Source organism: Hemitrygon akajei, chromosome 27 (assembly GCF_048418815.1).
Source record: "Hemitrygon akajei chromosome 27, sHemAka1.3, whole genome shotgun sequence".
NCBI classification, from domain to species: Eukaryota; Metazoa; Chordata; class Chondrichthyes; order Myliobatiformes; family Dasyatidae; genus Hemitrygon; species Hemitrygon akajei.
Window position 1 is genome coordinate 54,726,748 of NC_133150.1, and position 13,895 is coordinate 54,740,642.

A 13,895-nucleotide genomic window follows, 5' to 3' on the forward strand; every position below is an offset into this window, starting at 1 on the left:
GGCACTGAGGAGTGCAGTAGAACAGAGGGATCTGGAAATACAGATACAAAATTCCCTAAAAGTGGTGTCACAGGTAGAAAGGGTAGTAAAGAGAGCTTTTGGTACATTGGCCTTTATAAATCGAAGTATTGAGTATAAGAGTTGGAATGTTATGATGAGGTTGTATAAGGCATTGGTGAGGCCAAGTTTGGAGTATTGTGTGCAGTTTTGGTCACCGAATTACAGGAAGGATAAAAATAAGGTTGAAAGAGTGCAGAGAAGGTTTACAAGGATGTTGCTGGGACTTGAGAAACTGATTCATAGAGAAAGGTTGAATAGGTTAGGACTTTATTCCCTGGAGCGTAGAAGAATGAGGGGAGATTTCATAGAGGTATATAAAATTATGATGGGTAAAGATTGAGTGAATGCAAGCAGGCTTTTTCCACTGAGGTTAGGAGAGAAAAAAAAACCAGAGGACATGGGTTAAGGGTGAAGAGGGAAAAGGTTAAAGGGAACATTGGGGGAGGGGCTTCTTTACACAGAGAGTGGTGGGAGTGTGGAATGAACTGCCAGATGAAGTGCTAAATGTGGGCTCATTTTTAATACTTAAGAAAAACTTAGACAGGTACATGGATGAGAGGTGTATGGAGGGATATGGTCCAGGTGCAGGTCAGTGGGACTAGGCAGAAAAATGGTTTGGCACAGTCAAGAAGAGCCAAAAGGCCTGCTTCTGTGCTGTAATGCTCTATGGTTCTATTAGCCAAATCCTCCCTCATCTCATTGTAGTTTTCATTGTTTAGGAATAAAACATTGATTTTAGATCAAACTATTGCTCCTTCCATTTGTATGGAAACTCAATCATACCGTGATCACTCTTTCCAAGAGGATCCATAACTACAAGATCACTAATTTTATTTGTCTCATTGCACAGGACCAGATCTAAGACGGTACATTCCCTTGTAGGTTCAGTAACATATTGTACAAGAAAGCCATTATGGATGCATTCTATGAAATTTTTCTCAAGACTGCCTCGACCAACTTGATTCACTCAATCTATGTGCAAGTTAAAGTCCCCCATGATAACGGCTGTTCCATTCTTACATGCCTCAGTTATTTCTCTGTTTATTGCCTGTGCCACTGTAACGTTATTATTTGGTGGCCGATAGAGAACTCCCACCAGTGATTTTTTCCTTTTACTATTCCTAATCCCTACCCAGATGGATTCAACATTCAGCTCCTTAGACCTTGTATCGTCTCTCACTATTGCCCTGATCTCACCTTTAAGAGCGTGTCCGCACCTCCTTTACCTTCCTGCCTATCCTTCCATATAACCTGATATCCTTGGACATTTAATTCCCAATCCTCTCCACCCTGCAACCACATCTCTGTCATGACCGCTAAATCACACCCCTTTGTACTGATTTGTGCCAGAAGTTCACTGAGCTTGTTTTGAATACTACAGGCATTCAAATAAAGTGCCCTTGTACTCATTGTGCTTTTAAAATCTTGTAATCAGTTTCTCTTTTACACTTGACATTTCTTTACTCTACTCTTACATTTCTTTTTTTATACTTTTTAATCTTTATCCCCACTTTTCTCTTTTACTTTAGCTATATTTCTCCAATCTGTTGAACCCACACCCCCCTATTATTTAGTTGAAAGCCCTAGTTTTACACAGAGTGGTTTGTGCCTGGAATACCCTGCCACTGGAGATGGTGGAAACATAAGCATATACAAGAGTGGTGTTTAAGAGTCTGTTGGACACATGGGAGTGAGAAGATATGGATTATGTCCATGCAGATCAGTTAGTTAGACTGGCATTATGGTTGGCACAGATATTGCAGGCCTCTGCTATAGTGTCCTATGTATTAGATTCTGTATCAGGTCATCTTCGTCCTCCTTCGCTCCTGAGAAACAGGCCCAGTCTGTTCAATCTCTCCCTGTAACTAAAGCACCTTCAGACCATGCACCATTCTGGGGAAATTCCTCTGCAGTGGTAAAGAGGTAGGCCAGAATAGGAGAAAGCTGTAGAACCTCTCTGAGGGGTAGCCTGCAGTGGCTGGGTTTAATTAGTGAACTGAGACTGAAGAGGCTAGGGTGTGGTCCCTGGAGCGGAAGGAGCCTGGTAAGAGTACCAAGTAATGGAGGCTATAGGTAGAGGAGATCGTGAGAAGTTTTGTCCCATAATGCTCATGGCTTGAACTGAGACCATAGCTTTAGAATGAGGAGTGGAAGGTTTTGAGGTGTCTGAGGGAGAGTGTTTTGGGGATGTGGTGTTAGAACCTGGAACATCCTACTTGAGGAGGAGGTGCGGGCAGAGACTCTCACAACATTGAAGCACCTAGACCAGCACTTGAATCACCAAGGCAAGATGGCGTGGACCGAGTGCTGGAAAATGGGATTGGTGTAGATGGTGATATGGTTGGCATGTGCACAATGGGCAGAAGGACCTTTGTGCTGTATAGCTGCAGATAGAAAGGGGTGTAGTTTGGGCTGGAGAGAGGTACAAAGAGAGAGGGATAGAAGGTGGATTTGGGAGGGGGGGGTTTGCTAGGAAGTAGGATCATGAGCCAGTTGTGTGGCCTATCCCTCTAAAGGAACATACCGCTCCTGGGTCGAGGGAGACCCTCCACACGAGGATTGGAATCACTGTCACTGGCCTGGAACACAGAAAGAGGGAGAGGGAGCACATCAGTATGCAACATTACAACTCAGGAGTCATTTACAGGCTGGGATCTAATCCAGGGAATGGAATATTCCTTCCTCTCTTTTCACATGTGTACTTGCAGCTGTGCTGACCTCCACTCTGCGTTCAGATGTGTCTGGAGGGATTTTATTCCTCGCACTTCATTGAATAAACACTTCTTTAAAAAGCCTCAGACAGTTGTACAGCTTGTCCCACAGATCTTTCAATCTCCCCATCTTTTGCTCAATTAAGGAGGAAACAGAAACTGGAGGCCACTCCCCATCTCTGTCTTTGTCACCCCTCCATCAGTCTCTGTCACCCTCTCTCTCCCCTCTGTATCTGTGTCAACCATTCTTTCTCCGTCTCTATCTGCATCATCCTCTCTCTCGCCACTCTCCGTCTGTGTCACCCTCTCCCTCCCTGTCTGTATCACCCTCTCTCTCTCTCCCCCTCTCTCTGCCTGGGTCACCCTCACCCTCTCTCCCCCTCCCTGTCTGCGCCACCCTCTCTCTCTCTCACTCTGCCTGCATGACCCTCTCTCCCTGTCTGCGTCACCCTCTGCCTGCGTGACCCTCTCTCTCTGCGTCACCCTCTCTCCCCCTCCCTATCTGTGTCACCCTCTCTCTCTCACTCTGCCTGCATGACTCTCTGTCTGCATCGCCCTCTCTCTCTCTCTCCTCTGTCTGTGTCGCCCTCTCTCTCACTCTCACTCTGTCTGCATCACCCTCCCCTCTGTCTGTGCCACTCTTTCTCCCTCTCTGTCACCCTCTTTCTCACCCTCTCTATCTGCGTCACCATACCTCTCTTTCTCCCTCTGTGTCACCCTCCCTCTGTGTGTCACCCTCCCTCTCTCCCCCTCTGTCTGTGTCACCCTCCCCCTCTCTCTCTGTCTGTGTCACCCTTCCTCTCTCCACCTCTGTTTGTGTCAGCCTCGCTCTCTCTCTCCCCGTCTGTCACCCTTTCTCTCTCTCCCTCTCTGTCTGTGTCACTCTCTCTCTCTCCCTCTGTCTGTCACCCTCCCTCTCTCTCTGTCACCCTTTCTCTCTCTCTCCCTCTGTGTGTCACACTCTCTCTCTCCCTCCTTGTCTGCGTCACCCTCTCTCCCCCTCTGTCTGTCACTCTCTCTCTCTTCCCCCTCTGTCTGCGTCACTCTCTCTCTCCCCCCTCTGTCTATGGCACTCTCTCTCTCTGTCTGTGTCACCCGCACTCTTTCTCTCCCTCTCTGTCTGTGTCACCCTCTATCTCGATATTACTCTCTCTCTCTCCTTCTCTGTCTGTGTCACCCTCTCTCTCTCTCTCCCTCCTTGGGTCACCCTCTCCCTCTCTCCATCCCTCCGTCTGCGTCATCCTCTCTCTCCCTCTCTATGTAACCCTCCCTCTCTCTCTGCCTGTGTCACCCTCTCTGTCACTCTCTGTCTGTGTCACCCTCTCTCTCCCCCTCCATCTGTGTCACTCTCTCTCTCCCCCTTGTGTCACCCTCTCTCTCCCTCCCTGTCTGCCACCCTCTCTCTCTCTACGTCACCCTCTCTCTCTATCACTTTCACTCTCTCCCTCTCTGTCACTCTCGCTCTCTCTCCCTCTCTGTCTGTGTCACACTCTCTCTCTGACTGTCACCTTCTTTCTCTCCCTCTCTGTCTGTGTCACTGAGTCTGTCTTTCTCACCATCCTGCTTGAATAGTTAATGCGCTGGATCATAGAAGCAGATGATGACAGTGACAGCAGGTTGCTGGGCCCACGGCATACCTCTCTGGCAGTGCTGGACAACGTCTGTCTCTTTTATATTCTCACCCGATATGTTATGTCTCTCTCGTCCCTCTCTCTTCCTCTGCATCTCCTTCCCTCGTCTTCCACCATCTCTCTATCCGTTTGTTATGTCCCTCGGCTTTATCCTCTCCCCTCTCTGCTTTCCTTCTTCCTACCAACTCTCTGAATCTCACTCGCTGCACATTCCTCATTCGTGTCTCCCAGAGAAGGGTAGGTGAAGCTTTGCTTTCCTACCGTACTCATCGTTTAAATAGTCTCCAATTTTACAGGCGTCCGTACTGATTCAATCTCCCGCTCTCTGTCCTTGCCCCCTCCTCTCCTTTGTTATCGATCCACTGCAGTGCTCTCTGTCCCGTGATTTCACAGACACAGTTGAGGGAGCAGCGATGGGAACCAATCGAGAGAGGCAGAGGGGATGGGAGGAGCCAGATTACAGCAAAAGGAACTCAACCGTTCTCTGCTCCCTGTTACATATGGGGCTGCCCCACTTCTATTTGGTGGATTAACCCTCTCACACCCACAGTCAGAGCAACCCACCCACTAACGGTGGGATTAACCCCATCACACCCACAATCAGGTCAGCCCATCCACTATCGGTGGGATTAACTCTCTCACTGCCCTCTCACCATCCACAGTCCGGGCAGCCCATCCTCTATCAATGAGATTAACTGCAGCATCTTCGTCTTTCCACCGAAAGAATTAACATTAAGTAGTGTCAGGCAGAGAAAATGTCAGAGATGAGAGAGGCTAAGAGGGAGAAGTGAGGGGGCTTCGACAGAGGGAGGGGGGCATGTGAGAGAGCTTGAGGAGAGGGAGAGGAAGATATGAGGAGTTTTCAGCAGAGGAGGAAATGTGGGGAGACCTGGGCAGGGGATAATTTAGGGAAAGGGAAAGGGAGTGTGGGAGCGGGGTTTGGGATTGGAGAGAGGAAAGGGAGAAATGGGGGGGTCAGTCAAGGGCAAAGAGAGATGTGGAGAGGTTTGTGCAAGAGAGATGTTGTGGAGTAGGGGCAGATGTGGGGCTTTTGAGAGGAGAAAGAGATGTTGGGATGTTTTGGGAGGGGGAAAGGGAAATATAGGGGGTTTGGGCAGGGGCAGATTTTGGAGCTTTTGAGAGGAGAGAGAGATGTAAGGATTGGAGTAGTATAAAAAGTGGAGGGATTTTGAGGAGGGGAAAGGGAGATATTGGGGATTTTGGGGCAGGGGTAAAGAGTTTTGGATAGGATGTTCAGGCAGTAAAATAGGGGAGGTTTGGGCAGGGCTAGAGAGAGATGTAGGCTGTTCGGCAGGAGAATAGGATGATGTGGAGAGGTTTGGAGTGAGGTAAACATAGGGAGTTTTGAGGGATAAACATTATGATATAGGAGCAGAATTAGGCCATTTAGCCCATTGAGTCTTCTCCACCATTTCATCATGGCTGATCCATGTTCTTCTCAACCCCAATCTCCTGCCTTCTCCCGATAACCTTTCGCTCCATGACTTACCAAGAATATATTAACATCCACTTTAAATACACCCAGTGACTTGGCCTGTACAGCCACCTGTGGTGAAGAATTCCACAGATTCACCACTCACTGGCTAAAGAAATTCTTCTTTATCTCAGTTCCAAATTGACATCCCTCCAGTATGAGGTTGTGCCTTCTGGTCCTAGACTCCCCCACTATAGGAAACACCCTCTCCAAATCTAGTCTATTGAGACCTTTCAAATTCAATAGGTTTCAATGAGATTCGCTCACCCCTCCCAACAATTCTTCTAAATTCCAGTGAATTCAAGCCCAGCCATCAAGTGCTTCTCATTTAAGAATTTAAATCTCTGAATCATTTTTGTGAACCACATTTGAGCCCTCTCCAATACAGCACATCCTTTCTTAGAACTGCTCACAATACTCCAAGTGAGGCCTTACCAGTGCCTTATAAAGGTCATCCTTCTGTTTATATACTAGTCCTATGAAAATGAATGCTAGTATTGTGTTTGCGTTACTCACTACTAATTCAACCTGCAAGTTAACCTATAGGGAATACTGCATGAGGACTCCCAAGTCCCTCTGCACCTCAAATTTTTGTATTTTCTCCTCATGAAGAAATTAGTCTATGCTATTGTTCTTTCTACCAAAGTGCATGACTATACACTTCCTGACACTGTATTGCATTATCACTTCTTTGTCAATTCTCCTAAACTGCCTAAGTCCTTCTGTAGCCTCTCTATTTTCTCAACACTACCTGCATCTCCACCAATTTTCGTATCATGCACAAACATAGCCACAAAGTCATCAATTCCATCATCCAAATCAGTAGCATAGAATGTAAAAAGAAGTGGTCTGAACACAGAACTCTGTAGAATACCACTTCTCAATGGCAGCCAACCAAAAAAGGCTCCCTTTATTCCCTCTCTTTGCCTCCTGCCAATCAGCCAATGCCCTCTCCATGGTAGAATCCTTCCTGTAATGCCGTGGACTCTTAACATGTTAAGCAGCCTCATGATGGTACCTTGTCAAAGGCCGTCAGAAGTTCCAAGTACACAACATCCACCAATTCTCCTTTGTCTATCCTTCTTGCTATTTGTTCAAAGAATTCCAATAGGCTTGTCAGGAAAGATTTACCCTGAAGGAAACCATGCTGACTTCGGCCTATTTTATCATAAGCCTCTTGAAACCACATCCTTAACAAATTACTAGATTAACTAGAATGTTACCTGGGTTTCAGCACCTAAGTTACAGGGAAAGGCTGAACAAGTTAGGTCTTTATTCTTTGGAGCGTAGAAGGTTGAGGGGGGACTTGATAGAGGTATTTAAAATAATGAGGGGGATAGATTGAGTTAACGTGGATAGGCTTTTTCCATTGAGAGTAGGGGAGATTCATACAAGAGGACATGATTTGAGAGTTAGGGGGCAAAAGTTTAAGGGTAACATGAGGGGGAATTTCTTTACTCAGAGAGTGGTAGCTGTGTGGAATGAGCTTCCCGTAGAAGTGGTTCAGGCAGGTTCGGTATTGTCATTTAAAGTAAAAGTGGATAGGTATATGGACAGGAAAAGAATGGAGGGTTATGGGCTGAGTGCGGGCCAGTGGGACTAGGTGAGTGTAAGCGTCGGCACGGACTAGAAGGGCTGAGATGGTTTCCGTGCTGTAATTGTTATATGGTTACTCTAAGATTTTCCCAACCACTGAGATCAGAATAACTGGTCTTTAATTTCCTTTCTTCTGCCTCTCTCCTTTCTTGAAGAGTGGAGTGACATTTACAATTTTCCAGTCCTCTGGAACCATGCTAGGATCTATTGATCTTGAAAGATCATTACTAATGCCTCCTCATTCTCTTCAGCTAGCTTTTTCAGAACCCAAGAATGCACAAGTCCAGGTGACCTATCTACTTTCAGACCTTTCAGGTACACAAGCACCATCTTCAATCACTTCTGTCCCCAGATACTCTTGAAATTCATGCATACTGTTGATGTCTTCCACAGTGAAAAATGATGCAAAACACTTATGCAGTTCATCTTCCATTTCCTTGTACTCCATTACTACCTCTCCAGCATCATTTTCTAGTGCTCCAATATCTATTCTCACCTCTCTTTTACACATTAGATATCTGAAGAAACTTTTGGTATCTTCATTAATATTGGCTAGCTTACCTTCGTATTCCATCTTTTCCTTCTTTGTGATTTTTTTTAGTTGCCTTCTGCTGGTGTTTAAAAGCTTTTCAATCCCCTAACTTTCCACAAATGTTTCCTCTATTATAAGTCATAGAGTCATAAAAAATACAGAAAATAAACAGGCCCTTTGGCCCAATTGGTCTGTGCTAGGCCATCTAAACTGCCTACTCTCATCGACCTGCCGGTGGGGAACCATTGCTCGTCATGCTCCAAGCATCCATGTACCTATCCAAACTTCTCTTAAATGTTGATAGTGAGCTCGCATGCCCCAGTTCCATAGTCTCATGGCCCACTGAGTGAAGAAGTTTCCCCTCAGGTTCCCCTTAAACTTTTCACCTTTCACCCTTAACAAATGGCCTCTGGTTGTAGTCCCACCCAACCTCAATGAAAAAAGCCTGCTTGCATTTACCCTAACTATGCCCCACATAATTTTGTATACCTCTCTCACAATCAATCATCTGCCTTCCAAGAAATAAAGTTACCTCATAACTCATGTCTCCCAATCCCAGCAACATCCTGGTAAATTTTCTCTGTTCTCTTTTAATCTTTCCTGTCGGTAAGTGACCAAAACTGTCCACAATACTCAAAATTAGGCCTCACCAACATCTTATACAATTTAAACATAATATCCCATCGCCTGCTCCATACTTGATTAATGAAGGCCAATGTGCCAAAAGCTTTTTTTATAACACTTTCAAGCTGTGACACCACTTTCTATGAGATATGGAGCTGAATTCACAGACCCCTTTGCTCTACTGCTCTTCTCAGTGCCCTACCATTCACTATGAAAGACCTATCCTGGATAGTCCTACTAAAATGCAACACCTTGCACTTGTCTGTATTAAATTCCATCTGCAATTTTTCAACCATTTTTCTATCTGGTACAGATCTCTCTGCAAGCCATGATAGCCTTCCTTGCTGTCTATTATGCTCCCAATCTTGATGCCATCTGCAAATTTGCTGATCCAGTTAACCATATTATCCTCCAAATTATTGATATAGTTGACAAACAACAATGCACCCAGAACTGATCCCTGTGGCACTCCACTAGTCACAAGCCTCCAGTCAGAGAGGCAACCATTCACTACCACTCTTTGGCTTCTCCCACAAAGCCAATGTCTAATCCAATTTACTAGCTCATCTTGAATGCCGAATGACTGAAATTTCTTGACCAATCTCTCATGTGGGACCTTGTCAAATACCTCACTAAAGTCCATGTAGACAACACCCACTACCCTGCCTTCATCAACTTTCCTGGTAACTTCCTCAAAAAACTCTAGAAGATTGGTTAGGCATCACCTACCACACACGAAGCCATGCTATCTTGACAAGTCCATGTCTATCCAAATGCTCTTAGAATACCTTCCATTAACTTTCTTACTAATGATGTCAAGTTCACCAGCCTATAATTTCTTGAGTTATTTTTAGAGCCTTTCTGACACAGCAGAACAACATTAGCTCTCTTCCAATCCTCTGGTACTTCACTTGTCGCTAAGAATGATTGAAATATCTCTGCTCAGGTGCTGACAACTTCTACACTTGCCTCCTACAGGGTCCAAGGGAACACTTTGTCAGGTCCTGGGGATTTATCCACCCTAACTTGCCTCACGACAGCAAACACCTCCTCCTCTGTAATCTGTATAGGGTCCATGAAGTTGATGTTGCTTTGCCTCACTCTGTGTCAGTCTCTTGAGTAAATACAGATGTAAAAAATTAATTTAAGATTTCCCCTATCTCCTTTGACCACACATGGATGACAATTCTGATCTCCTAGTAGACTAATTTTGTCCCATGCAATCCCTATGCTCTTAACTTACAGCATATGTAGAATCCCTTAAGATTCTCCTTCAATTGTCAGCAAGTACAAAGTCATCTTTTAGCCTTTTTAGCCTTCTTTTCACCCTCCTGATTTATTTCTTAAGTGTTCTCTTGCATTTCTTATCCTCCATAATGCCCCTCATTTGTTCCACCTCTCTATACCTGAAATCCACCTCTTTTTTTTCTTAAACAGGCCCTCAATATCTTTTGAAAACCAGGGTTCTCCTGTTATCTTTACCTTTTATTCTAACAGGCACATACAAGCTTTAGAACACAGAACATAGAAATTTACAGTACATTATAGGCCCTTTGGCCCACAAAACTGTGCTAACCATGTAACCTACTCTAGAAACTGCCTAGAATTTCCCGAATGCTTGGCTGGTACTTTTCTAAGCTTCGTATACCTATCTAAGAGGCTCTTAAAAGAACCTATTGAATCTGCTTCCACTGCTGCCACCAGCAGCCCATTCCATGCATCCGTCAGTGTGTGAAAACATCTGTTTTTTCATCTGTGTGAAAAACTTATCCCTGACATCCCCTCTGTACCTATTTCTAAGCACTTTAAAACTATGCCTCAACGTGTTAGCCATTTCAGCCATGGGATGAAGTCTCTAGCTATCCATACAATCAATACCCTTCATCATCTTATACACCTCTATCAGGTTATCTCTCATCCTCCATCGCTCCAAAGAGAAAAGGCTAAGTACACTCAATCTCTTCCCATAAGGTATGCCCCCAAATTCAGGCAACATCCTTGTAAATCTCCTCTACACTCTCTCTATAGTACCCACATCCTTCCTGTAGTGAGGTGACCAGAACTGAACACAGTACTCCAAGTGGGGTCTGACCAAGGTCTTATATAGCTGTAGTATTACCTCACGGCTCTTGAACTCAATCCTATGGTTGATGAATGCCAGCACACCATATGCCTTCCTAACAGCACTGTCAACCTGCGCAGAATCCTTGAGTGTCCTATTGACACGAACTTCAAGTTCTCTCAGATCCTCCACACTGTAGAGCCTTACCATTTAAATTATATTCTGTCTTCAAACTGGACCTACCAAAACCTCATACTTATCTGGGTTAAAGTCCCACAGTAGCCTGGGGTATATCTTATTTGGTTCTGGTGACTTATCTAACTTAATGCTTTTCAATAGCTTCAGCACATCCTCTTTCTTAATGTCTATTTGCTCAAGCATTTCAGTCTGCTGTAAGTCATCCCCACAATTGCCAAGGTCTTTTTCCCTGGTGAATACTGAAACAAAGTATTCATTAAGTACCTTCGCTACCTCCTCTGACTCCATACACACGTTTCCACTATCGCACCTGATTGGTCCTATTCTCAAACGGCTCATCCTCTGCACTTTGTACTCTCAAAATTTCATTTTTGAAGTCCTCCAATTTACTAAGTATATGTTTGCCAGAAAACAGTCTGTCCCAATCCACACTTGCCATATCCTTTGTGATAGAACATAGAACAATACAGCACAGTACAGGCCCTTTGGCCCACAATGTTGTGCCGACCCTTAAACCATGCCTCCCATATAACACCCCCACCTTAAATTCCTCCATATACCTGTCTAGTAGTCTCTTAAATTTCACTAGTGTATCTGCCTCCACCACAGACTCAAGCAGTGCATTCCACACACCAACCACTCTCTGAGTAAAAAAACCTTCCTCTAATATCTGCCTTGAACTTTCCACCCCTTACCCTAAAGCTATGTCCTCTTGTATTGAGCAGTGGTGCCTTGGGGAAGAGGCACTGACTGTCCACTCTGTCTATTTCTCTTAATACTATTAAAATTTGCCTTTCTCCAATTTAGAATCTCTACCTGCAGACCGGACCTATCTTTTTGCATATTTACTTTGAAACTAATGGCATTGTGATCACTTGATGAGAAGTGTTACCTGTCATGTGCCCTGTCTCATTCGCTAACAGCAGATGAAGTATGATATACTCTCTCATTATGACTTCTATGTTCAATGAAGGAAACTTTCCTGAACACATCTGGCAAACTCTATCCCATCCAGTCCTTTTACAGTATGGGAGTTCTAGTCAATATGTGGAAAGTTAAAATCACCTACTATAATAACCTTATGCTTCTTGCAACAGACTGCAACCTCTCTGCAAATTTGTTCCTCTAAAGCCCTTAGTCAGTTTAATGGTCTGTAATAAAGCCCCATTAACATAGTCATACCTTTCTTATTTCTTAGTTCCACCTATAATGCCTCACTAGACAGGTTCACTAGTGTTGTGACATTTTCTCTGACTAGTAACGCCACCCTTTCTCTTTAATCTTTCGCATTCTGTCACATTTAAAACAACAGAACCCCAGAATATTGATCTGCCAGTCCTGCTCCTCCTGCAACTGTTTCACTAATGGCTACAATATTGTAATTGTACGTGTTGATCCATGCCTTGTGCTCATCTGGCTTTCCTAGGATATTCCTTGAATAAAAATATAAAGCTTACGACATTAATTGCACCATACTCAACCTTTTGATTCCTGACTTAGTCTGAAGTCTAAACAATACCTGTCTCCACAAACTGTCCTGGTATTCTGGTTCCCATCCCCTTGCAGCTCTAGCTTAAACCACACTGTGTGGGACTAGCAAACCTTTCCACTAGGATATTAAGTCTCCTTCCAGTTCTGGTTAAGATGTCTTCCACTGTGAAGACCAATGCAAAATACGCATTCAGATGCAGAGATGGCAGAGGAACTGAATGTGTATTTTGCATCAGTCTTCACAGTGGAAGACAACTGCAGCATACTGGACATTCAAGAGAGTCAGGGAAGTGAAGTATGTGCAGTGAAAAATTACGACTGAGAAGGTGCTCAGGAACCTTAATGGTCTGAGGGTAGATAAATCTCCTGTAACTGATTGAATGAACCCTTGGGTTTTGAAGGAAGTTATCTGGAGAGTTTGCGGAGGCATTAACAATGATCTTTCAAGAATCAATAGATTCTGGCATTGTACCAGATGACTGGAAAATTGCAAATGTTACTCTGCTATTTAAGAAGGGTGGGAGGCAGCAGAAAATAAACTATAGACCTGTTAGCTTGACCTCAGTTGCTGGGAAGTTGCTGGAATCAATTGTTTGGGACGAGATTACAAAGTACCTGGAGGCACATGACAAATCCAGCATGGTTTCCTAAAAAGAAAATCCTGCCTGACTAACCTGCCGCTATTTTTTGAGGACATTACAAGCAGGGTAGACAAAGGAAATGCAGTAGATGTGGTATACTTGGATTTTCAGAAGGTCTTTGACAAGGTGCTGCACATGAGGCTGCTTAGCAAGAGCCCATGGAATTACAAAGAAGTTACTGGCATGGGTGGAGCATTGGCTGATCGCCAGAAAACAGAGTGTGGGAATAAAGGGATCCTATTTTGGCTGGCTGGTGGTTATCAATGGAGTTCCACAGGGGTCGGTGTTGGGACCACTGCTTTTTATGATTTGGACTATGGGTTTAATGGACTTGTGGCTAAATTTGCCAATGATACAAAGACTGGTGGAGGAGCAGGTAGTGTTGAGGAAACAGAGAGCCTGCAAAGTGACTTAGATAGTTTAGGGGAATGGGGAAAGAAGTGGCAAATGAAATACAATGTTGGAAAGTGTATGGTCACGCAGTTTGGTGAAAGAAACAAATGGACAGACTATCATTTAGATGGGGAGAGAATTCAAAATGCAGAGATGCAAAGGGACTTGGGAGTTCTTGTGCAGGATACCCTAAAGGTTAACCTCCAGGTTGAGTCGGTGGTGCAGAAGGTGAATGCAATGTTGGCATTCATTTCTAGAGGCATAGAATAAAAGAGCAGGGATGTGATGCTGAAGCTCTATAAGGCATTTGTGAGACCACATTTGGAGTATTGTGTACAGTTTTGGGCTCTTTATTTTAGAAAGGATATACTGACATTGGAGAGAATTCAGAGAAGATTCACGAGAATGATTCCAGGAATGAAAGGGTTACCATATGAGGAATGTCTGGCAGCTCTTGGGCT

The 13,895-nt window shown here is 44.4% G+C and overlaps 1 protein-coding gene across 3 annotated transcripts in view; it reads right to left on the reverse strand.

Annotated features, from left to right (window-relative positions):
• Positions 1 to 13,895, reverse strand: part of LOC140717437 (mitochondrial import receptor subunit TOM40B-like) — an 88,638-nt gene that overhangs the window by 8,789 nt on the left and 65,954 nt on the right. For 2 of the 3 annotated variants that reach the window (XM_073031035.1, XM_073031029.1), the window contains one exon: positions 2,585 to 2,639. The exons of the other annotated variant lie outside the window; for it this stretch is intronic. In XM_073031035.1, the coding sequence (XP_072887136.1) occupies positions 2,585 to 2,639 (55 nt within the window). The remainder of the gene's footprint in view (positions 1 to 2,584; positions 2,640 to 13,895) is intronic. 3 annotated transcript variants of the gene reach the window in all.